The 25,714-nt window shown below is 40.8% G+C and overlaps 1 protein-coding gene across 43 annotated transcripts in view; it reads right to left on the reverse strand.

The window, feature by feature from the left end:
• PUM2 (pumilio RNA binding family member 2) overlaps positions 1 to 25,714 on the reverse strand; it is a 59,525-nt gene that overhangs the window by 20,476 nt on the left and 13,335 nt on the right. For 9 of the 43 annotated variants that reach the window (XM_083495475.1, XM_083495468.1, XM_083495485.1 and 6 more), the window contains 11 exons: positions 23,041 to 23,109; positions 20,831 to 20,936; positions 20,452 to 20,639; positions 18,720 to 18,895; positions 16,708 to 16,981; positions 16,177 to 16,270; positions 15,596 to 15,718; positions 13,199 to 13,341; positions 10,446 to 10,584; positions 4,717 to 4,860; positions 2,399 to 2,674 (listed from right to left, as the gene is read on the reverse strand). In XM_083495475.1, coding sequence (XP_083351601.1) covers positions 2,399 to 2,674; positions 4,717 to 4,860; positions 10,446 to 10,584; positions 13,199 to 13,341; positions 15,596 to 15,718; positions 16,177 to 16,270; positions 16,708 to 16,981; positions 18,720 to 18,895; positions 20,452 to 20,639; positions 20,831 to 20,936; positions 23,041 to 23,091 — 1,714 coding nt within the window. In that variant the 5' untranslated portion in view covers positions 23,092 to 23,109. Of the gene's footprint in view, positions 1 to 2,398; positions 2,675 to 4,716; positions 4,861 to 6,358; positions 6,437 to 10,445; positions 10,585 to 13,198; positions 13,342 to 15,595; positions 15,719 to 16,176; positions 16,271 to 16,707; positions 16,982 to 18,719; positions 18,896 to 20,451; positions 20,640 to 20,830; positions 20,937 to 23,040; positions 23,110 to 25,714 lie in introns of all 43 variants that reach the window. The other 34 variants (XM_083495486.1, XM_083495476.1, XM_083495474.1 and 31 more) reach the window with 12 other exon arrangements.

Consider the following 25,714-nt stretch of genomic DNA (forward strand, 5'->3'; position numbering starts at 1 on the left):
CCCTATTACATACAGCGTCAACCAAGGAAAACCTAGCCCCAACCTACAGCTGGGTCATAACAGATGTGATCACAATCATTATAACAATCAAAATTATTCCAAAGACAAATTACTGTGATAACCACACATGATTTAATATAAATCACAAAATGAGCACAAGCATCATCCCTCAAATCAGGAAGGATTTTTAAGCAATCGCCAAGTCTCGACACACTCAAGACTTAGTAACATTTCTGAGGTTATTTTGATACACTGGAGTCGGGCTTTGGGACCAATAGTCAGGTATGTCGTACTGTGTTAAAATGAACCAATGGAGTATTAATTTGAAATAATTTCTGTAAATGGTGTCCCCTCCCCCCCCCCCAGCTGAATTACTATATTGACAGGAGCTCCCCTTGTCTCCCGCAACAACCCCCAGCTCAGTAGTGCTACAGGATTTGGGTCTACAGGAGAATCCCTAAAAGACATTTTGTTCCATGCTACTTCACAATTGTTACTAAAAAGTTTTTCCTGAGATTCCACACTTCTCAGAACCATTCAAATTGATCACACTCTCTAAGTAAGCACTCTTTTAAAAAAGAAAAAGTCCAATGACATTTTGAAGGCAGATCATAAAAGGGATTTGAACTGCAATAGCAAAATATATGTGGTCTCGTTTAAATAAGGAACTGGGATATGTACTTAAAAAGCATGGACTAATAGTTCAATGATGTACTTAAATTTTATAGGATAAATGTCATACCATTTTAAAAATCTTAATCTGTAACTTTATGTGAAAGTAAAGGCCATGGGCAGATGTTGAGATTACCTAAACATATTTGAAGACACTAGGTAAAACTTTGCTTCGCAGTTTAGCAAATGCGAGCAAATATCTTGAACTGCTTCACCTGTTTGTTAAGAAGCAGTCAAAATTATTCTGCTTTTAATTCAGAAATGCAGTGTATGTCCAGATTAACTGCCACTCATCATTATGTCAAATTAAATACAGAAGCAGGCTGGTGTCTATCAATCATCTAGGACTCAAGCAACATATAACATTTGCCTGAGAGGATTAATATACTACCCACCCACGACCTGGAGATGTGTGACACATTTTTGCTATATCCCTACTCTGCTTTGTAGAACCTGATTTTAGCGCACTACAAAGGACTAGTCAAGTAACAAGAAGAAATAAGTTGCAGGTAATATTTTAATTCTAATTTAGGATAGCATGATTAACAAACATAATTAAGTGGGGAAACGATTTATCAATATGAAGAGCTCTTTTAAAAATAGTATATGCATAGCACTTTCAAACATAATTGGGGACTTGAATGGATTTATGTTTATATAATCAAGCCAAGATTACAGGATTAAACTTGGAAATGACAAATGGCTGCAATTAACTACTGCCAGGGTACAAGGAGCACAAGACTACAATAAGGTTGTTTTTTATAAATGGGCACATCTGTATCATACTCAGCTAAGGGAGTGAAAAACAAAACAAAACAAAACTTTGGAAGTCTTAAGGGTACTCTATGTAAAAATGACATGGACATAATTTTCCATTTTGTCATTCATAGCTTTCTGTTGAAAGCATTTTAAGATTTGTACAAAGGGCACCTTTTTTTACACTACATTATATCTACTCATTTAAAAAATGGAATTTACTGCCTAAGATAAAAACAATCCTACAAGACTAAAAAGGGAAACTGCTTATAACGGTCAAAACTGAAGAGTTTTATTAAATTCTCCAATACATTAAAAAAATTGTTTCACATGGGACATTTTCCACTGTCAGGGTGTGCAAGCGCACTTCTATTTTGTAACGTGCGCAGAATTGTGTGTGCTTCACACAGACCTTCTTCTATGCAATGCAAACAACAAACTACTCATGTGTGCTTCACCATACATTCAACACTTCCTTCAATAATAAACCAATTTCCACAATCTTAACAGGCTGACAAATTCTAGAAAGGTGTTGAGGTACTTGTGTTACCAAAGCTGTGAATAAAACAGTAAAGATCATTGTCCAATGAAAATAAAAGAAAATGGCTATTCCTAAACATTTATAAACTTAAGCAGGTCCAATAGGAATGGGAGGGCAGGAATTTCGCTTGCCCACTGCTCAGCCATAGTTGCATTTAAGGGACATAAACTTTGAAAAGCACAAGACAAATCAACCACAATAGAGAATTGGTTTGAAAAGCTCCAAATGTGAGCTGTCTGTCAAAGGCATCAACACGCTCAACCCTGTTTCTCATGTACAAGGCCTAGCAGGCTAAACTGCCTTCCGTTGAACTCCAGATGTACCATTTTTGATGCATGTAGGAAATAAATATGCAAAAACAGGATTTTCTTTCATCCACAGCAATTCATACAACCTGTTCAGTTTTCCTTCTTTAAAAATGTAACTTACTAGATGCGCCAAATCCACCGAGTGCAGAGCCAATGGCAGCTCCTAAGGAGCTGCTGCTTCCAAAGCCAAGGGATGTGCTTCCTGGTTGGCCAGGACCATGCGAAAAGAGTGAACTGCTCTGGGAGTTATTGGTCAAAGTACTGTTGCCATAAAATGAATTGGACTGTAGGCTACTGTTTGTTTGCTGCTGCTGCGGCTGGGCACCAAGGGGCCGGAAAAGCCCGTTTGTGGCTGCTGTGAGGTTGTTTGCTGTTCCTCCAGCTGAAGCTGCTGCTGCTGTAAAGAGACATGGTTTTCAGTCATCAGATTCTAGAACATTTCGACTTTAGAAAAATGAGACTACTATTTTCATTACTCTCTCCTATAAAGGCAAATCATCAGCGAACAAAAGAAATATTCAACGTAAAAACGATCCCAGTTGCATAAGGTGTTAAGTAGACGAAATGATTTTCAATGAAAATACAAGAGAAAATTGTTGGGAAAACGCAAAGGGGTCTACAAATTCAACAGCCTTTCCCACTGTGGAAAGCTGTCCTGCCTTGGATGCTATCTCCACAAACTGTAAAGAGCTTGGAGAAGGAGAGGGATCTCCCACTTGTATGCTGGTCTTTCACAGAAAGCTGAAGGATTAAGAGTAGTTATTGCTTTCTGCAAAAGCAGCAAGGAATTAAAAAGACCTTTTCTAGTCTTCCACTGCACATGCAGCAAAGGAGTGTTATCTCTTTGCCTCAGGTGCTGTCATCTTTCTCACTGCTTTCCCCCTTTCAATGTTTGCTGTTAGGGTGAATCTGATGGGCCGTCACTTCACTTCCCTGCTCACTATTGAGGGAAAATAGTATCTGAAACCCAGGCACTATCATATACTCTTTTCCCAGTATGGCTATTCAATTTCCCCCACTTCTTCTGGTTATTACAGCAAGCACAGGAATAGGATCCATGTACCTTTCTGACTCATCCAAAGCAATCTCTTGAAAACTAAAGGCACCCTTAATTTTAAGCCATTTTTTTTGGGGGGGGGGGTTGATGCCAAAATTTTCTGAATGCAAAAACAAAACAAAAAGAATCAAATCATCAAGCCCGGCATTAGAAACCACTCATTTTAGTTCCTTTCTTATTATTCACTCCATAGCTACACCAAGCTTACCTGCAAGGCTTTGAAGCAACCCCCACATTAGGAGAGCAGAACAAAGCAAAACACTCCTTTAACATTCAGCAATTACCCTTCCTCTCCCCAAACTGCTTCCTAGGCATGGCTTCCTATGTTATAGTAAAATGTCTGTGTGTATTAGATTGAGCATAGAATCATATCAAGGTGGAAAGGACCTCAAGGGTCATCTAGTCCAACCCCTGCAAATCAGGAATCTTTTTGCCCAACGTGGGCGTATCTACAACTTAGCAATGGCAGGAGGTCCCTTCTGTAATGGCAGCATGCTGCCATCACAGAAATTACTACCAAGATGTATAGCGGCCGGGGGTGGGGGGTTGTAATAGAAACATGCTAGGTTGCCTTATACAGAGCCCAACTATTGCTACATCTAACTCATTACTATTTACACAGACGGAAAGCAGTTCCTCGGGGTTTCAAATCAGAAGACCCTCGCATCCCTACCTAGAGATGCCAGGGAATGAGCCTTGGAACTTATGCATGCAAAGCATGCAAGTTACAGCACTGAAGTACGGCAGATTTACTTTTGGGGTTTCTACTTGGGTTTTTAAATACAGCCAAGTACAAAAAAGGAAAACGCCAAGGTGCCTCTGAGCACATTCTGAGCCTCAGAATTTAATTTCCGTATCAGAATTGAACCGGGCTAAGCTCCCAGACCATTCACACAATGGCTTTCTTTATTTCAGCAGCTTAATTCAAGGTGAGAAAGTCATTTTGTGGCTAATATTTTTTTAAGAACTGAGATTCAAAAACCCTTGCAGGTCTACTGCAAATCTCCCGGAGCGTTATCAGCAGATCTCAATCTGCTTTCTGTTCACCTATGTACAACCTGGTGCATACAATCATTTCTCCACATGTCCAATATCTAAAGAGGGCTGCATTTGGTGGTGGGGGTAAAAGGGAATTTCTGGAACAATCCAGGAAATAGTCCTTCAGTAATTTAGCTTTTTATGCTTCGGAAGGGACAGGAGATGCAAATCTTGAGAGAAACAACCCGAACACAAACTTTCTTGCATATATGCGGGAGCTACGAGCAAATAATGCTAGCTATAAAGCAACACTATTTGAAAGCGTGCAAGCAGGGGGAGAGAACTGATTACTGTTAGAATGTTTCTCCATCAAATTGTGATAGTGCTGCGAAAGATCTACCTACCTGCTTGTGCAGCTGCAGAACTGATGATGACAGGTGTTGAAGCCACCAATCTGACAGGTCCTCCAAGCCCAGTTCTGGCCCCAGGACCCACTACCAATGCACCAGTCTGATCGTAATAGGCAGTGGGGGCTAAGACTTGATAGCCTAATCAATACAAAACAAACACTAGTAAAATTTATTTATTTTGGGATAAGCTTTCTGTTTTGCATCTATATGACAGATCGCTTTTTAAACAATGAGCAAACTGACAGCTTTTTATCTCCTAGAAAAGACGAAGCAATTCTATTCCAAATCTAGTGGCAAAGGTTTGGCTCGGACGTACAGTTTGCCACGCACCTGCTTGTCTAAAGACTAGACAGAGGAACTGTCTCTGAACCACTCCCCCATCTGCCTTCATCTATTTTCTCTCCTGTCTGCCCCAACCTTTCCAAGCAAGGAAAAGAAATGCAAAATAACTGCTTTTCTGAGCCAGTGGGAACGGATGTAACAAATGCTGCACAAGCCGCCTAACATGACCTGAAAGAGTGCTGCTTGTATACAGCCAAGGCAGAGGCATCTGTTTTTAGAGAACTGGTGACACACCCCCACCCCAAGCAGCAACACTACAGAACCACAGTGGAGGACACTTCAGCATAACAGGTTTTTTAAACTTATTTAAAAGCACTTTTTTGGAAGGGGGAACAAACATACAAAAACGTAGGGGAGTGGGGCTGATCCATCCTGCAAATCCGTCACCTCTACAGCCATGTAAAAGCCAATGCACTGCTGTGTATTTTTCACAACGTGTGTGGAAACCCAGGGCCAATCGAGGAGATGGGGAAAAAAGGTCAATGGTTTCTTCTGAAGTCCCCCTTCCATGCATGTAAGGGCTGCATGCAAGTGGCAGATTATGCCCAGGAGGCTCTGTGTTTCGTTTTGTTGTAAATACAAGCAAATAGTGCACATTAAATGGGGAGAAAGGGATACTGGAGATCACATGCATGTTCATAGGCATGTGACACTATACCATTTGAAATCAACAAAGAACTATTTATAGTTACAGGGATACTGAAACCTTCTGAGGAACAGGAGAATTGTAGTTTCATATTACAAATGCATATTGAAAACTAGACTGTGCTGTTCTTTTCTACTACCTTCACTACCATTTTCACATGCTAGCAAATGGGTCAGGCTTTCACTGCACTCTGCTTTACTGCTCCTCTGTAAAGAATGCAGAATAGGCTGTTAGAGAATAAATGTTACAAGTAATATAACAAAAACTCTTTCACAGATAAAAACCGCTCTTTATCAAATAGATGGCCCTTCTCTAGAACAAACAGAGCCAAGAACTGTTTTTCTTTTTCTTTTTGTTTTTTGCATAAAGAACACTCCTCGGGAAATGTACCTGCTTTTTGAGGTCAAGCATATCACACAATAGTGCAATATATCATTATAAATATGCATGATACTGGAGGCTCAAATTTTTAAATGTATGAGTGCCAATATAAAGGTTGAGAGCAATGTAGATGTGGTGCAAGTTCCTTTGTATGGTACAAAATAGCATTTGCATTTTGTTTTGTGAAATTTTAATTACTGTACTGCAGCCTGACAAAAACCTAGGTCATTTTGCCTAGTGAAATATTTATTGAAAATACAGTGGTACCTCGGTTTTCGAACACAATCCATTCCAGAAGATCGTTCGGCTTCCATAACGTTTGAAAACCGAGGCGCAAAGGGCAACCTGCAATTTCAATGGAGAAAATTGGGGGGAGGGGACTCAGCGGAAGCCGTTCAACTTCCTAGGTGCGTTCGAAAACGGAAGCATTTACTTCCGGGTTTTTGGCGTTCAAAAACTGAAACGTTCAGCTTCCAAGACGCTCAAAAACCGAGGTACCGCTATAGTTAAAAGATTTAACTATGGTCATAGAGAAGCTACTAAATTCTAGGACAGTGTTCTTCAGTCTTGGGCTCCCATCTGTTTTCGGACTCCAACTCCCATCATTCCCAGCCAGTTAGACACTGATCTGGGATGCTGTGAGTTGTAGTCTTGCAACATCCAAGGACCCAAGTTTGAAGGCAGCCACTCTAGAAGACCCCAGGAGTTTTATAGAACGCCATGTATAATCATACAGCAGCCTACCCTCCTCATAGCAACTACAGTGGATGCTTTAACACCTGTGCTGTGTGTCCCCTCTGATGATGGGTGTATGGGTTTTCTCCACGTTTCTTGTAAACTGTGATTCTGAACAAAGCAGCAGCCAATTACAGCATACAGCCGATGAAAGCTATGACATTTGGTTCGAGAGGGCAGTGGCTACTCCTAGATAAGGGGTGTGCAGGGGTGCAATCCTGATTCCTCTAATTACTGCCATTTTAAAAAAATAAAATAAAAAGAGTAGTGACAGAGTCAAGAAGGGAATTCTTGACTTCATAGAATTATTTGTTTAGTCAATTGACTGGCTTTCCGGCCCCAACAAAAAGGTGACCTAATAATCATGTACATCATTATAGTAAGACTTTAATACCAATCATTGCTACATTAATGACAGCAAATTCAAAGGAACACTTGTGCTATGGGTTAAAAATGTTATTTTGTTTTAAAACTTTATGAATCATGACAGCAGAATAGGCACTGCAGTGATCTTGCACAAAACAGAAATGTTATTTTCATTGATCTGATCGATCACCTCCAATCTTCTGAGCTAAAGGACCTTGATCCTTTACCTTTATATGTGTCAGAGGTTCTCAAACTCTGGTCTGCAGACAGCAGGTGGTATGTAAGTTTCATCCAAGAAAGGTTACGGAACAGTCAAGACTATCTGGCCTTGATTTTTTTCTTCTTCTGACAAATAGAGGCCATTTTAACCCAAGCCAGAATTACCAAACAGGCTAACGAGGCCCTGACCTAGGGCCTGTGATTTTCATACTATGGCAGTTGTGTAGCCTAATTTATTTTAAACATCTACCAGTTAGTTGAAGGTCCCTAGCTGGCCAGGGCTCCGTGATTTTCATATCACAGCACTGATTTTGACAAAGCTCGTACTGAAGGAAATAGAAGTTTATTGTGGTCCATCAAGACTTCCAGTAATGTTTAAGCGGAAGTTTCCTTGGAAAAAAGGTGTGAGAATTGCTGCTTTATACGAAACAGAGAAGTTGTTACTATTTCTGTACCATTTATTCTTTTAAGGTATTTACAAACTGCCCTTCCAGAAACTTTCCAAGGCAGCCTTTGAATCTGTCTTAAATAATTTGGTATATTTTGCTAATATTAATTCATTAGTTAATTACTGTGTCAGTGTTCATTTCATTTACCAAGGGAGTAATTCAACAAAGCGCAATGGCAACTGTTCCATCAGCACAAATATTTCAGCTTACCAGACAAGATAATCCCCCTTCCCAACTGCTATGTGCTATTTAGGGAGTTCTCCCGATCCCCTGAATCAATTTTTGGGGGACACAAAAGTGGAAAGCCCCACTGTGCTAGCAGAAGTCCTTATGTGGGCTTCTGGTAGCGGGACTCATAAGCTGACTCCTGCCTCATATCCTGAGTTAGGTACAACACGCTTATACAGTACATACTGGGCTAGTTTCTGTGATCCTTTCCTACAGCATTGTCATTTGTTGTATTGGTTTCTGCTTTTCCCTAGTACAAAACCTAAGCATTGCCTCCCTAAGACAAATCAGCAACCTCACTCCTATCAACTTTATTAGTCTGGCCTCAGCAGTTACATTGCCCACCATGTCGAGCGGAAATCTGATCCACTTCTGCAGGAACACCACTGTACAGAACCCTATACAAATTAGATGTTACGTATATAGATAACAAATGGAACAAAAATCAAACCACCTCTACTCCTCTCCACTACAGGTGTTTAGTGATTAAGGCTGCAGTCCTATACCCAAATACACAGAAGTAAGTCCCATTGAGAACAGTAGGACATAGAACTATGCTAAGCCGGAGCTTTCCAAACTGTGTGTCATGACATGTTAGTGTGTCATGACATGTTAGTGTGTCGGCTGCACTGTGCAGGTGTGTGACACAAACGCTCCCTGCGCTCCTCCTGGGGCCAGAAAGGGTTAGTTTAACCCCAGGTTTGCTAGTAAAATTGAATTACTGTCACGAAATGCAAAACTGAGTTACTGTGTTGTGAAATGATGAATGTCCTAAGAGTGCATCACCAATACGAAAAGTTTGGAAAGCTCTGTGCTAAGCAGTGCAATCCTATGCCTCTTAACTTGAATTGTCCAATGGGGGCTACTCCCAAACTACCTTCATGTATGCCAAAAGATGAAGTTGCAACACAACAGAACCAGAGAATGTTCCCATCTTTGAATGCCAATCAGTTCTTTAGATGTTCAATAATGATATAGAATAGAGTCAAAGAAACACTCCAGAGCAAATGATACCAAAACTGTGTTATAATTACACAGCGGCTTAAGTTCAAAGGACTTCCCAGCAAGCTTATGCCAGAAAAAAATAGTTAAGCCTGATACTTCAACAATCCAACTTGTAGTGGCCGCTTTTTTTCTTTGAAAGATCATCTACCACATTCACCACCAGGACAAGGTGCCATTTTCACATGACACTAAACCCATAAGAAGGTAAGTAAGGTGAAACAAATATCCAAGTTACAGCTTCAACTGGACCAATTCAGATGACCTATTCACCAGAGAGCCAAAATGTTTAGAAGATGCTTTGTATATATAGTCAAAGCAGCAGCAGCAAAGCTCTAAAAGCATTTGTATATACTTAGCACTTCTGAGCTGTCTTAGAAATATTACTGTTGTGCTATTAACCAACCTATAAGTATTAGATATTCTGGACTGCTTGATGACCAATGATACTTTGTAGCTTGCATAAAAGCAGACAATAGAGAAAAATCAGTGTAACTATCCTTAAATGTCAGGCATGAAAGTCTAAGTTCTTAATGTAAAAATGCATGTGACAAATTTAAGACATCCATTCGCCAAAGTTGAAGCCCTTCGAAGTGCATATTCTAATGTGGAAATATATTATGCACCAATGTAAGGAATATGGTTTAAAATCTGTTTTACTGAAATTCAAACTTTCCAGAATCAACACCGAAAAGCTGCTGACAAAGCACTAAGCTGTGTGTTGCATGTTGTCACAAACAGTAAATATTACATAGTGAGATACACACAAAAATTACAGTGCTTTGGATCAAAACAGCTCATTGCACAAAAGGAAAGCATTTCTGTTTGTACAAGGAGATTGTCTCTGATAGCTGGCTTTCCTTTCCAGCTGCAGCTCCCTCACCTCAGCAGATCCCATCCCATAACTCTCTCATAACTCTCAGCAGCAAGTTTTTGGCAGCTGTGAGGGGCTGAAGCACGAAGGAGGGATGGGAAAGTGCCACTGCACAACTGGAATGCCACTCATGTTTCTTAAAATATAAGTCATTATTACTCCTGATAATCTGAAGGTGTGATAATTAAGAGATTAACACTGGGCAGTTGATTTAATTCTCCCATGGAGAGGGCACAGACAGACCACTTCATGTTAAAGGGGCTGGAAGCAGCCTACATTATTCTCCCCCATCTTGTACACACATTTCTTCTGCCAGCCGTAAACATGGTTAATGAAAGTCACATTTCAAATTTTTACCGAAGCTTTAAAAACACGTTACAAAGAAATTGCATCTCAGCAGTCTACTACTGTGAACACAGCAGGATTTTTAGGATATTTAGCTTGAACTCATTCTTAGTTTCCTTAACTCATCATTAGATACCTGGCATGCCTGTGGCAAGACCCTGACCAAAAGCCAAAGTTGGATTTGCTGCCGCAGCTGCTGCAAGTGACTCTGCCTGCTGCCCTTGCTGACCCTGATTGGGAGTTAGAGGACGTTGACTTCCTCCAGTACGAAGAACCTACAAAAGACCAATGGCGACACTAATTGCTTAAAATGTGAAGTATATAAAGGTAATATAGTATAAAAACGCTGGAACATGTTGTGCGTACTTTGGGGTTGTGATTTATAAAAACACAAAAAAACACACACACCCAACAACAATGTATAAATAAGGTAAAGTAAGCAGGCATAGACTACTTCAATGGAAGCATTATGACACAAGAAAACACAAGTTTAAGGTGCTAGGCCTTCTGTAATTCAATAACACTGAAAAGTAGTTTAAAAATAGCAAGGAACCCAAAGTGGAGACATTTAGTAGGTTAAGCGTGGTGAGCAGGTTATCGTTTTAACAGTCTTTCTACCCACTTTCAGCCTGCAAATTTTAAATACTGAACACTTAAAAATGCAATTACTGTTAAACTGTAATTATGGAGTTTAGCGATATATTTAGAATTCAAACCTTTGCAGACAGCACTTGCTGGCCCTAAAATGTATTTAAGGGATTGTTAGCCAACCGTGCAATGACAGACTCCATTCACCAGTGCCTCTCCGCTTATGAAAATTCTTTAACCATGGCTCCTTACTGTATTACCAGTATCAAGCATACTCAGTATGAACCAGGCTGTGCGCCTAACCTTCAATTTGAACCTTGTAGTGAGCAAGGTACAGTGGAACCTCAGTTTTTGAACGTAATCCGTTCCAGAAGACCGTTCGACTTCTGAAACGTTCGAAAACTGAAAGCGGAAGCCTCAATACAATAGGGAAACTCAAAATGGAAGCCGCATGGGACTTTCAGCTTCCGAAATTCATTCAAAAACTGAAGCAGTTACTTCCGGGTTTTCGGCGTTCGAAAGCCAAAGCGTTCAACTTCTGAGACGCTCGTAAACAGAGGTTCCACATTCTGGTACTGATTTTGCATAAGTCATCACAGCTATCGAAATAATATGCCCTGCAATTGCCAATGTTTTGTTCTAAATATCCAAGTCAAATGCAAATTTCACTGGAGTGTATAACTATTTTTTATTATCACTATTTCATTTCAAATATCCTTAATGAATTTAAATAAGGACAATTTTGCTTGTAAGCAAAGCATAGCACTAGTCTCACTATGTTGCAAGTTGAGTTAATTTTACTATTACACTATTACTGAACATATTGCAACTCATTGTCCAGAAAGTCATCCAACTCTTATCTCTGCTCACTGAAGCTTCATATGTGCTTCATGAGATATGGGAGGATATGCAACTGAAGTAACCACTGTACTTAATAAACATGACTAAGTGAGGTCCATTAATTTTACTGGGTTAACTCTTAGCTTAGTAAAACTTAGCCGAATTCTGCCCCAAGAATGCTTTCAGCTAGAAATCCACTGTTGTTCAATTATGGCAGCTTTCTCACAATGTGGATGGCCCTGCCAAAATAAATACTTGTTATATTGTGTTCTGAAGTTCCTAAACATGGTGCCCCTTTCTCAAGGCATACATGGCTGGCTTAGCCTTAACAGACTCTTTTAGCGTAGTGGCTCTTGCAACTACTTCATATCACACCTTTATCGTTACCCGAAGAACCAGGCAACACTGCATATTACTCAAAACTAGGAGACAAGCTAGACTCCATGCCACCTTGTAAAGAGAGGCCTGTTTTCATGTTCCAGCCACCCCGATTGCACCTAGCAACTGCATACTCTGGGAATGTAGTTTTTAAACAGAAATGGTCTTTCCCCTATGCGGCTTGTGGGTGGAGGAGTGTATTTCTTCACAGGAAATTAATAGTGGAGGCCATCTTGGGTTCCAGATGTGCCTCCCTCTAGGGAACCCAAGCTTTGTCCTCAGGATTCCTTGAAGATGTTACCTAGGATGTCTGCATTGCATTATACCAATGCATTGCTGACACAGACTGCTTTGTGGTCCTTGCTAGGTGAAGAAGCAAGAACTGCAGTGGCAGAGCACAGTTTCTGGTCCACACAGGACATGAAAAAGTGGTGGTGGTGGTACTCAGCTGTCCTGAGGGCAATACTCCTCAACTACATTTCCTTCCGACATATGTGGGTAGAGGCAAAGTGGGGATGGGGTCAACAGGAGGAGGCTTTTCCCTTTAAAGCCAGCACTAACATTTTAAGCAGGTGAGAGGTTTACGTAGGAAACATCCTGACAGCTTGTTTCATACTGGCCCCTCTGTTCCCTTCTCAATTTGGGCTTTGCTGATTTGTTGCCGTTATTTTGGCAGGCAAACTCGCAACACTTAACTCAGCTGAAGCCTGCCTACAACAATAAAAAAGCCAACTAAAAAGCAAAAGGAGAGGCCTGTCTTTCTAGTTATAAACTTTAAACTGACCTTTGTAGTTCAGAAGGCAAACTAAAATTTTAACCTGAATAGAGGATTTCCCCCATTTCTGAGGGATGAGCTGCCCTCATCCCTCAGCGGAGAGAACTGATATCTGCTGATTTGGTAATGAAATACCCAGACAAAATTAAGCTTATGGACTGAATGGACTGCTGTCCAGCATGGCAAACACATAAACTGTGCACTGTTAGATATACCATTATTCTTTATTCAACAATACGCATTGCATTCAATAAAACAGCATGAGCAGACAGATATATTAACTCCTCAGGTGTGTCCACCCAGCTTACCTGTTGCTGGCCTTGTTGTGCCTGTGACGCAGCCTGTTGATTGGCTGTGTTGTTTGCTGCAGCTGCTGCTTGCTGCTGAAACAAGTTGGCTGGATACACGCCCCAAGGAACTCCATAATACTGAGGAGGGACCACTGCTGGCCCTAACAAAATAAAAAAATGGCTTTACACGAAAATATTTACAGTCTCTCCTCAAAAGCCTCGAGATCAGTGCTAACTCGGTTGTGTGAAAACCACACGCATAAACAAACCCAGTATCCTATGCCTTAAAGGGAATCTCTGCACACGTACCTGAAAGCAGAACTCCTCCCCCAGGACAGATTTTCCCCCTCCCTCCCTGTAAATATTCCAAGAGGACCATTCTCACCCTCTGATCAGAAGAGGGACGAAAAGAATTACCCTCCCGCAGAGAAATAAGCAAGCACAGCAAAAAGGCAAATAAGAAGGGGTATACCAACAGTGGAAGAGCTACCATTTAGCTAAAACCTTTCTTCCTATATATAAAAAACAACATACACAATTTAATATATTGGAAATAATCCTCTTCTGCACAGCGGCAGGAGCCCTAAAGAGCCATCCCTGTAAGAACTAACAAACATGTTACTTCACTCATCTTCAGTACAGTGGTACCTCCAGTTGTGGACGGGATCTGTTCCAGAGCTCTGATCAGATCCAGGTTTCCGCAACTGGAGGAACCGCTTCTGCACATGTGCGCAGTGTGGTAGAGTGCTTCTGATAATGCCCGGGCGGCGAAACGCTTCCGGGGCTGCCGCTTTCGCAACCCAAAGTTTATGTTACCCGAGGGTAACATAAGCTGAGGTGCTACTGTATATCTGAATTGGAAGTGCAACACAGAACCCCAACAATTCAGATAGCGGCAAGCGTCCCATGATCCTCTCCTTTCAGAGTTACACAAGCTCCAGAACTCATGTAACATGAGTGAAGAAAGGAGAAGAACTGGATGCGAGATATAGGAGACATGCAAAAACCGTTAACAGGAACAACCTGTGGTCCAAAGATGGTGGTAGTGTACAAAAAGAGCTCTACTAAATCCCCCAGAATCTCTCATATCATTTATGATTATTAGCACAATTTTTAAAAATATCACTCCTAAACAAGAGCATTTTAAAAATGTTCTCACATGCTCTCTCACGGCTGTGGTACTATGAAAATTAGCTATTTTATATATCTTCTAAACTGTTTGGATCATGCATGCATGGACTCAAGGTGCTAGGAAGTACAATCGGCCTTGCAATCTGCCACAATGCTTTATTCGCGCCCAGGGTGAACAGCATGCCAATTCCCCAGGCAGCAAAACCATGCCTTAAGGTAGCTATTTAATTCTCTAAGGGAGGAAAGATTTGCACATCCATGAGAATATCACAGACTGTTGCCACCACAATTTGCCATCTCCTCATCCTTTAAGGGCTACTAGCTATTCAAGCCAGAATAAAGTCAGAGCCAAATGTATAGTATACAGTGGTACCTTGGTTTTCGAACTGAATCTGTTCCAGGAGTCTGTTCAACTCCCAAAACTGTTTGAAAACCAAGGCGTGGCTGCAAGGGCTTCCTGCATTCAATTGGAAGCCACGTCGGACGTTTGGCTTCCGAAAAATGCTCACAAACCAGAACACTTACTTCCGGGTTTGTGGCATTCAGGAGCCAATTTGTTTGACAACTAAGCCGTTTGAGGACCGAGGCACCACTGTATATCTACTCCCACTTCTCTCAGACTCCCAATTCCTCTGCTCCTCTTCACTCAGCTGCAAAAAAACCCAAGCTGAACATAGGAATTAATACCCTATGCTTCTCTTCAATCTGCAAGTCCCACTGGTGACAAGGTGAACACAGGAGGGATGCATGACCACCCTTGGTCATTAGTTAAAAGGCTGTAGAACATAAGAAAGGCAATTTCCTTTAAAATGTTTCAGTAAATAGACGTTTGAATCCCTAGTGTCTGACAACCCCTCCAGGTAAAGTAGGAATAATTCTTGATCCAACATCTTTGTTCCTCACATTTAACATGAAATCCAAGTCTCGGGCAACAGGAGTGAATGGGAAAAAGAGTACTGTGATGTTATATCTAAACTAGTTCACAGTCGTACCTCGGAAGTGGAACAGAATCCGTTCCGGAAGTCTGTTCGACTTCTAAAAAGTTTGAAAACCAAAGTGCGGCTTCTGACTGGCTGCAGGAAGCTCCTGCAGCCAATCGGAAGCCCCATCGGATGTTCAGCTTCCAAAAACTGGAACAACTCCAAAGGCGTTCAATAGCCAAGGTATGACTGTATTTCAACCTTCTTGTGCATTTTTGATGGTTTATGCCCAAACACTAAAGTTTTCAAATTTCTAGAGAAAAAGAGATTGTTGTAATTAACTTGAGCGATGGTAGTTTCTTACCTGCTAATGTAGCTGCTGCAGCTAAGCCTGCTGCCGTGTATGGGTCAGCACCCGGTGGAGCAGCACTGATAATGTATGGGTTTGGCACAAAAGCAGCTGGAGCCAAGCCTGCCGAAAATACACCTGTTACAGTAACAAAAAGTTCAATTTCACCAAAATCAAGACACCACACAAACACACACGCACCCCATTACATCATTCAAATTGTAAACGTATTAGAAATTTATGCCACCTGTTCTTGAAGAGGCTTCAAAAGGTAATTAAGACTAAAGTATCTCTCGCTTCTCTCATTAACTGTCAGGTTCATGCTCTACTTTAAGAAACGTTCATACCATAGTCCCAAGTTACTGCTGCCATTTCTATAAAACTAAATTTATAAAACCAAATACATTTTAAAAATGTATCACACTAAATTATTATTACAATACCTTTAGAACTTCACTTTTAAGCAATGAAAATTCCAAGTTTGTCAAAAGGTCTGCCCAAATTAGCAAGCTTTTAATTAAAAGAAAAGCAGCAATCATACATTCCCAGTTTTTAAGCTTGAAATTTAAGTAAATAAACTTGGGAAAATGTCTCACCTATGTGTGGTTGCTGTGCCGCTGCCAATGCGTATTGTTGCTGCTGAGCTGCTGTTAACTGCTGGACAGTGAGAGGGTTAGTCCTCTGAAAAAGCTAAGAACAACAATTTAAACCTTTTAATTTTAGCAACAATCCCACATCAGAATTTAAAAACCAACTGTGTGTAGATGCATTCACAGGATTGTCCGAGATCCATAGCACTATGTATGAAGTTTAAATTCAGGTGTAATTCATTCTTAAGCAATATCACGGCAGAATTACACATTATAATAAGCATGGGACTATAGTAAAAAAAAGAGAATGGCAGCTCTGTGTTGCAAGCTTCTGATCTTTTACTGTTAACATCCAGTCAAATATAGCCATGTCCTAAGGTTACCACATTTTTAGCTTCCCTACCAGCCAATGATGCAGAACTGATGTTGGGAACTAACCATGACTCCAGGACATAGGTAAGAACGTGGGAATAAATCTCTGTGATTGCCAAAATGTTGTAGTTCCACTTTTTAATGTGGCTGTATAAAAACACTAACCTGCTGCTGTGAATTGTAATCAAAGAGTCCCACAGTAGCTCCTGAAGAGTCCATTTGTACCTGATTTCCAGGATAATCAAACTGCAGAGAATCAAGACCCACTTGTTCCATAGCATCCAAATTCTGAGATTCAGAGTTAGAAAATTCTTCCACCAGTGGCTTGTGGGTTGCAGGATTAGGAAGGGAAGCCAATCCTTCAGCAGCGCTTGGGTTCGGCCCCAGACGCTCAGTTACTTCAGTTGGGGAGGCTTGCCGACTTCCAGGAGTACGACTGCTTAGGAAAAGAATGCAAAATAGATGTCAGCTTCATTGCTTAAACAACAGAATTTGTGATAATTAGTATCAGCTGTAGTTGCCTGATCTAGGGAAAACAGCATACAGCTGTGCTGAATGGCGTTAACAGAACAGTTTGAAATGCTGGGATTATGTTTGGAAACAAAAAGAATTAGTCTCTATAACAGCAAGCTCAGGTGGTTAACTACAGAACAGCCCAATGAGGACTGGTGGCCTTCAGGAGCCAGAGAATGTTAAAAGTCAACCAGAAAAGAAAGCTGGGAATAGGAGAGAAAGAGTGAATTGAGCCCGTATTGTAGCACTCCTGTCAGAAAGGCTACCTTGTAACTACCTGTATCTGAAGTGAATGGACAAATGGTCTAATGCGGGGGGGGGGGGGACACCATTTAACACGGAGAGCAACAAGTGCAGATGGTAGAGAGAATGTAGAGAGGAAGATTAAGAAGAGCTATTCTATCAGCTCTGCTGAGAAGTCAACTCCACCCTATTTTTCTTGCTCTTCAACTGTCATCCAGCAACAACCACTCCACCAGACTGCAGTATACAGAGAGAGACTGTAATCAAGGCCTCTTCATCTGTTCACCTGGAAGACCACTGTCAGCCCTGTTTAGGGAAGTTTTTAATGTTTGATGTTTTATCGTGTTTTTCATATTCTGCAGGGAGCCGCCTAGAGTGGCTGGGGAAACCCAGCCAGATGGGCGGGGTATTATTATTATTATTATTATTATTATTATTATTATTATTATTATTATTCTAGTTGTCATCAGCCGCCCACCCAAGAGAGCTTCCTGCATAGCCCCTTCTTGCCCTTTTCAACATACAGAGGCCAAGAAGCCCCTGACAAAAGCTGTCCCTGCTCCAATAGGTCTCTAGCTTAAAGGAACAGAACTCAAACCTCCTCTATGTCGCTCCAGATATGCCTAAACCTCTTACTCATTTCCCTACTGGAGATCAAGAACGTGCTCACCTTGGAGCTAGGATTCTTTTAGATCCTTACATTGCCCCAGATATATTGGAAAGTTTTTGACACTGCTGGTAAAGCTGCCTCACCCGCCTAGAAATTTCCTTCAGCCAGTGCACACACATCAGAAGGCAACTGAGGCTCTTGGGATATGGTAAAGAATCCTGTCAATTACATACGAGTGAAGCTCTAAGCACATCAAATGCATGGAGAGGGGGAAAGAGAGGCAGGCCAGCAGCAAGAGTGATCCTGGCTGGGGAGCATTAAATAGATAGATCTGGATAGACAACTTGTACACACAAAGCAAAGCAAAGCAAAGCAGAACAGGGGACCAGTCAAGCATATTGACACAGAGCAGACATGCTGGTGGGGCCCACGTAGAAGGATCGTTGAACAGGGAGCAGCCAAAATCATACCCACAAACTTCTAACACAGTAGTCAAGGGAGCCAAAGTGAAATATGGAGACAGAATCTCCTATGTCCCCCAGCCATTTATTTGGATCGCCAAGCATCTATGATGGCTTTAAAACAACCTTAGAACAGCAAAGCCTTTTGACTTGTTTTATAGCCTACACAAATAGAACTTTAAACTATTTAAAGATGACCTGTCTATTTAAGGTGAATTCAGAGAGAGAGAGGGTGCATGCCAGAGGCTGAATATTATGCAAAATAGGAAGGTAGGGCTTGAATCATCCATATGAAAAACTGAACTCTTAAAAAATATACTTTGTATCTTTAGAAAAATGTAAATGCCTACTTAAAATCTTTGCAGTCAGCATCCATTCCATTTGGCAAACCTCTGCCATTTATTTTAGTAACATCATCATCATCATCTCCTTGTTTAAGATCTCTGGTTTTGTCCTCCTCAAATGGAGAAGCCTTGCCTTTCTGGTCTCCTTTCTCAGGTCCATCTGTTTCAGCTTCTCTAGTGCCCTGAAGAAAAGAATGTTTGATTCTGAATTTGACAAAATGCAAGAGCACCACCACAAAACAATCTAATTCTATGTTATACTGCACAATGAATCATAGAATACTCAATAATATACCTTGATTGAGGTAGTTTCAGTCTTATACAAAACAAGCTGGTGCATGAAAGCAAACTGCTAGGATAAACAGAAAGAACCGCTGGGCTTACCTGCAAAAAGTATTTTCCTTTGAATGATTTTTTTTTTTAAATCTCAGGTGGGATGTGAGCTCCCTCTAGCATTTGAGGACAGGATTACAGTTGAATCAGAGTTTTGCTCCCAGTTGTCTAGGCCCCACAAGTTTACACAACTGTCCAAGTTGCATCCACCCAAAATAAGAAACAAGTAACACCAAAAAGAAACAAACTCTTTTTCTCTGGTTGTATTAGGAAATATTTTCAACTATTTCCTAATGATCCCTGGGATGGAACTTGCCTCTTTCAAGCTGCCACATAATAGGTCAACTCTTTCATCAAGCTATCCACACATTCCTGGTCAGTTACTGCTAGTCTAGAGTCCAGACCCCATGAGTGTATAGGTGAGATTCTTTGCTCTGGCAAAATGTTCTATTCAGCTGCAATCCTGCCTCCAAGCATTAGAGGAAGTTCAAATCCAACCTGAGAGCATCTTCACTCAAAGGAAAAAGTCCAACTTTTGCTAAAGCAGTGTAGCCCTTTTCATCTGTGGAAGAGCTGGTGATCTAAGAGAATCCCGTACACACAGAAGCAAGGAAATTTTTGCTGATTCACCTTCTGCCTTCTCCCACCTGTAGCCTCCTCCCACAAGATTCAATAAGGCCTTCTGCCAACCTTTCAAAACTGATTTGGGAGAGGGGGACAAGCAGGAGAAAACTGGTAAAAATCAACTCCCCTCATGGAATCTCTGTATCTAACCCACTGTCATGAAGCTGTAGGATGAAACTTATTTTCATACCTATTATTTTTTCATTACTGACTGTTCTCCGTAAATATGGACGTGTTAAATAAAATACAACTTTCAGCTGAATACTAATAAAAATGTCAAATAGTTTATACCCTGGTGAACATATAGAATCTTAGAGTTGGAAAGGACCCAGGAGTTCACCTAGTCCAACCCCCTGCAATGCAGGAATCTCAGCTAAACATCCATAACAGGTGGCCATCCAACCTCTGCTTAAAAACCTCCAAGGAAGGAGAGTCCACCACCTCCCAAGGGAGTCTGTTCCACATGTGTAAAGTGTCCTATATGGAGTTTCTAAACACAGCTATTATTTGGAAGTAAATCATACCGATTTCAATGAAACTGAGTTTCATACAAGCAGAGACTCATGCGGTTCTGCATAGACAATTCTTGTCTACATATATGCTCAAATGCCCTACAGGAAATAATCATGTTAACACAAAACACTGCTTCCTACAGGTCAGAATGGGAACCAAACTTTGCTAGTCCAACTTCTTATTAATACTGATTTGGAACCGGTGCGGTCTAATGGGGGATCCAGCTTAGGATGGTCTAATATTTTGTTCACGTAACCAAGTTACTTACAAAAGCTCCTTTTCTAAATCGGGAGTCCAATTTATCCGCTGGAGAAGAACTTAACACATATTCTACCATGCTCACGCCAAGGCCACCACTCTCTGATCGAGGAGATAAGACAGCATTCACTTCACTGTTTCCATGAAAAACATGTCCAGGCTTTCTCTGAACCATAATAGGCTGAGACATAGAGTGGTCTGTTTAAAAAACAAAAACTAACATGTAACTTGCATGAATATATATGTAGTTTAAAAATACTTAAGTTAATGACACTTTGTTCAGTGAGCTTGTTTAGATCACTAAAGCTTAATGAGTGTGATTCCTTCCCCCAGTAATTTCTTTCCCAAATGATTTCTGACCATAAGTTCCTTAAATGTACATCACTTACGAGGTGCTCCCCAGGCAGTTTCTCTCCATTCATCACCAAGGAATATGCCTTTTTGTCCATCCTTTGCTGGATCATCTGGTTCCCAAAATTTTTTGGCAGGTAGCAGCTATTTAAAAAGGATATACCACAGTTAAAACTGGTTAGTTTTCAGTTTATTTGTAAACTGGTGCTGACACAAAGCTGAGGAACAGGCATGCTAAACAGGAGGTGTTTAGGAGAGTGAAGCAGTGGTATAGCCCATTATAAGTGAACCTTGCTAAATTTAGCACTAGCATACATTAGTACATAAAACTTTAGAAAAAGGATGGGAAACCTGTGGCCCTCCAGATGTAGTTCAGCTACAACTCCCATTATCTCTGACCTAGTGGTCTAGTCTGATGAGAGTCAAACAGGGTCATAGATTCCCGCTTTACATAGTTTGTAATTAAGACTTCAACCCTATCTTCAGGTACCTGATTTAATAACATCTAAATTAAACAGGACAAAATGCACAGAACTGTGCACAGAACTGCCACATTACAGGTTGGTTCCTTACCTATCCAAACTGAAATACATTTTAATGAAAATCAAACCAGAAACATGTCTAATAGGTATTACACTTCAGCACCAGTATACATGCCTGATACCTGCTACTTTAGGGCCATGGAGAATGTAACACCTATAAAAAACTCCCAAAAAATAAAGATGCACTGGTCCCTTCAGCCAAGGCTGCTTCGGAAGGATCATTTTCCATTCAGACATAAAACTTGTTTGTACAAAGTGATCTATGCTACTCTTTGTCAGGTGCAATTCTTATAAAAATCTTGCTACTCTCAGTCTTAAAAACTGTTATACACAAATGGCTGCAATTCTCAGCATTCACTCATTAAAAGTATGTAAACTGATTTGGCTTTCAGGCAACATTTGAAATTCAGTTAGCATCTTTTTCTATATAGACCTGGGGTTTCCAAGTATCTAATTCAAAAAGGGTGGGGTGGGATGATTTGATCACCCTGGATGAATCTAAACTGCTAGCACTCAACATGCAGCCCTTTCCAAGCAAGACTCTAAAATCAAAAGGTAGAGATATGGGGCAGCAGTAAACTAATGAGTCCTGTCAGCAGAAGCTGTGCGACAGGACTACATTTGCACAATTGGGTTTTCTCCCCTCCTTCCCCAAATGTGGCGGGGGGGGGGGCATGTCAAAACAATCACTTTAGCACAACACTGAATTCCTCCCACTGAGCTTTATTTAGCATTATCATTCTGTATAGACATGAGGTTTCCAAGTTACTAATTCTAAATCCAGGAAAATATGTCAGCTATTTCAATACATTAAGATGTTCCGGTTTAAAGAAAAAAATACTTGCTGGAACCCTGTGCATGTGTCCAACTGAAACAGATGCCATTCTCCATAATATAAGCAATGTTTGCTTTCTCTGAGTGCTTGCCAATATTAACAATACCTCATTTAAAACTGATATACCTCTACCCAATAATTTTCACATAAGTATTCCAATGAACTGAGGAAGACCTCTAAAAGGTAAAGGGACCCCTGACCAATAGGTCCAGTCGTGGTGCTCATCTCGCTTTATTGGCCGAGGGAGCCGGCGTACAGCTTCCAGGTCATGTGGCCAGCATGACTAAGCCGCTTCTGGCAAACCAGAGCAGTGCACGGAAACGCCGTTTACCTTCCTGCCGGAGCGGTACCTATTTATCTACTTGCACTTTGACATGCTTTCGAACTGCTAGGTTGGCAGGAGCAGGGACTGAGCAACGGGAGCTCACCCCGTCACGGGGATTCGAACCGCTGACCTTCTGATCAGCAAGTCCTAGGCTCTGTGGTTTAACCCACAGCACCACCCATGTCCCATTGAGGAAGACCAGAATATTTGGAGACATGGTACTATGATTTGTGATCTTGAAAACTGTGGCTTGAAGAGCTCAAGCTACTGATAGCTTTGAACACTAGCTTGACACACAGAATCAATCCTTCATCAGATGATGAGTTTTCTAGAAAAACTCAGTTTTGCCAATGCATTCTCTCCCACAATGTTGTGCTATTTGTACTCAAAGTGTACTTGCATAAAAGGTGACTTGAAAATTCCTCCAATAACAGAAGATACATATCCTAAATTGTTGTTCTTTTAAGTGGTGCCAAGTTTAACAGAGCGGTGATTTATAAATTCTTGCGACAATCCATTCTATACATTTCAATTAAAGTTATTTACCTCTCCCATTCCCCGAGATTCTAGTGCAAGAGCTTGAAACTCATGATTCATTTCATCCAGAGCGCGAACCTGGAGAAAATAAAAATAAAAATTAGATTTCACTTGAAAGCTATGTGTTATATTTTTAAATTTTAGAAGTAGCTTCCAAATTGTTATGCCCCTGTTCACTATGCCCCATTTTTTTATTACAATGGTGCCTCGCAAGACACTTGCGAAGCAGTGTCGGAAAAGTTTTGGAAAAGCTTCAAAAATCGCCAAAAACCTCAAAAAAGGCTACCACACCACGTTCTATGAGTTGCTCCTCGAAGTCAAGTCGCAACTGCATTAACGGTGTTAAGAAAAAGAAACAAACTTGCAAAAAACGCAAGACGTTTTCGTCTTGCGAAACAAGCCCATAGGGAAATTCATCTTGCGAAGCAGCTCAAAAACCGCAAAACCCTTTCGTCTAGTGAGTTTTTTGTCTTGCGAGGCATTCGTCTTGCGGGGCACCACTGTAATTGAACTTCCTTGGTTGAAGAGCAACAGACAATTCTCTTGAATATTCACTTGTTGAATGAAAGGAACTATGAAAAATATTTGAAAGTACATTATTTAGTCACCATGAGCTGCTGGTATAATACCCAAATAAGTAAAACTGATGTGATAAACTTCCTAGGTAATTTATTTCAGGTAGTTACTAAGCACTCTTAAAAAGGAAAAGCTTACAAGAACAAACAACAATAAGAAATGCTTTGATAAAAACAAAAAGCACCGAAAACATGATTTATCATCTCTCCCACAACCCAAGCATGCCTTAAATATATTAACTAATATAAATCAACATAGTACATTTTAAATCCCTTGTTTGCATCCATTTGTATGCTTCTACAACCAAAAGAAGCCATTCAATTTTCAGAAGAGTTTTTGAAACCATACCTAGCTTTGCAAATATGCTAGCAGTTTTACTACTGCACCACTAGAGTGCAAGAGGAGGGGCAGCAAATTTGCCTGTCCTCCTATTTCCAGGAGCCTTTCTCAACCTGTGGGTCCCCAGATGTTGTTGAACTACAACTCCCATCACCCCTAGCTAGCAAGGCCAGAGCTCAGGGATGATGGGAGTTGTAGTCCAACAACATCTGGGGACCCGCAGGTTGAGAACGGCTGCTTACAGCCTTCCCCAACCCCCAGCACAACCTTCCAGGCTCTTCTGAACAGTTCTCCCAACACCCTGGAGCAGATTTTCAGAGGGAAATTGCCTCCTTCCTATTCCATTAGTACAGACGTCCACTGGATCAAAAGCTCTTCCAGTAACCAAACAGCACAACTGGATTCAACTTACTGGCTACCTTTGTGACATTCAAATGTTAAGGAACATCTGTGAGCAGATATATATATATATATATTTTAAAGCAAGGACCCAAGACTCAAAGCTCTGCTGATTAAGTAAATTTACTACTGGGTTTAAATGTTACACAAATCAAATCAATGTTTTATAATCAAATTGTTGCATTATTAGTGTATTTTCAAAACACCAAATTAAAGTCAGAGTTAACAGTAATCAACAACAAAAAGTCTAAAACCTGAATGCCTACAATTGCCTGTATAATGAAAATTAAAACCTGAATACTGATTCTCATTAAAAAGCATTTTAGTAAAGTAGTCATCTTCTATTCTATCATTATAGCAAACCTGCTGCCCAGTCATGCAAAAAATACTGGTTATTGTTGCTGTTGCTATTCTAACACAACATAGAGTTAATGTCATCATTTTGAACTTTGAGCTCCAGGTGAAAATGCTGAAATATTCAAGGTGCAAAATGAGACAGTGCCCCCACTACTAGCTTGGAGAACAATGGGCACAGAGAAAAATCTGAAGGAGGTGTGGGCTCTATTGTCCATTTCTAGAGCAGCAACTCAACCTCTTGAGATAAGGAACTGGATCTCTAGTTGATGTCTCTAGCTGAGCCCCAAAACATGGTGAAGAAGGATACTGATTTATATTGCTCGACTGGCAAACACCAAGACATGTAAGGGATTTGCTACAATGATGAAGGAATCAGAACTGAGCTAAAGAAAGGAAAACATGTGTTCAAAGGACAACCCTATATGAGGTGCAAGAGAACAGATCATAAAGTTAGCTCCTGCAACAAAGCAGCTAGGAGAAGGATGACATGACACGAGTAACATTAGGAGAAGTCTTAAAAAGATAATCAACACAGAGTGCTGCCTTTTCTCTTCATAAAGAGCAAATCTGAACTGCTAAGATCCACTAGCTGTTTGATCTACCCATCTCTAAACAAGTGCAGGTTGCTGGTTGTGGTTTGTTGATGAATACCATAACACCCTGTTTGCAAGGCACTGAAAGCACCCTTTTCAATATTTACAATTGGAAAATGTAATTTACACATTGACCTAACACAAGCTGCACAGCAGTATGCTCTTGTTCAACGTTCCAGGCAGCCAGCCATGCCTTCCCCGAGATACTCCATTCCACTCTCCCTCCTCCATTGTTTTTCCCTTCTCAGGCAGAAAGATTTAGCATTCTGTGCCAGCCACGCATGCTCCATCCCGCTGCGTTAAGGCTTTTTGTACTTCTGCAAAGTTCAGAGTTCGCCCGAGCATGCCAATACCTCTCTTAGTCACTACTGGTGCTGTCTTGGCTACATAGGCAACAGAACTTGATGAATGAGTTCGCT

This window comes from Podarcis liolepis, assembly GCF_965112155.1.
Source record: "Podarcis liolepis genome assembly, chromosome: 3".
Lineage (NCBI taxonomy): Eukaryota > Metazoa > Chordata > Lepidosauria > Squamata > Lacertidae > Podarcis > Podarcis liolepis.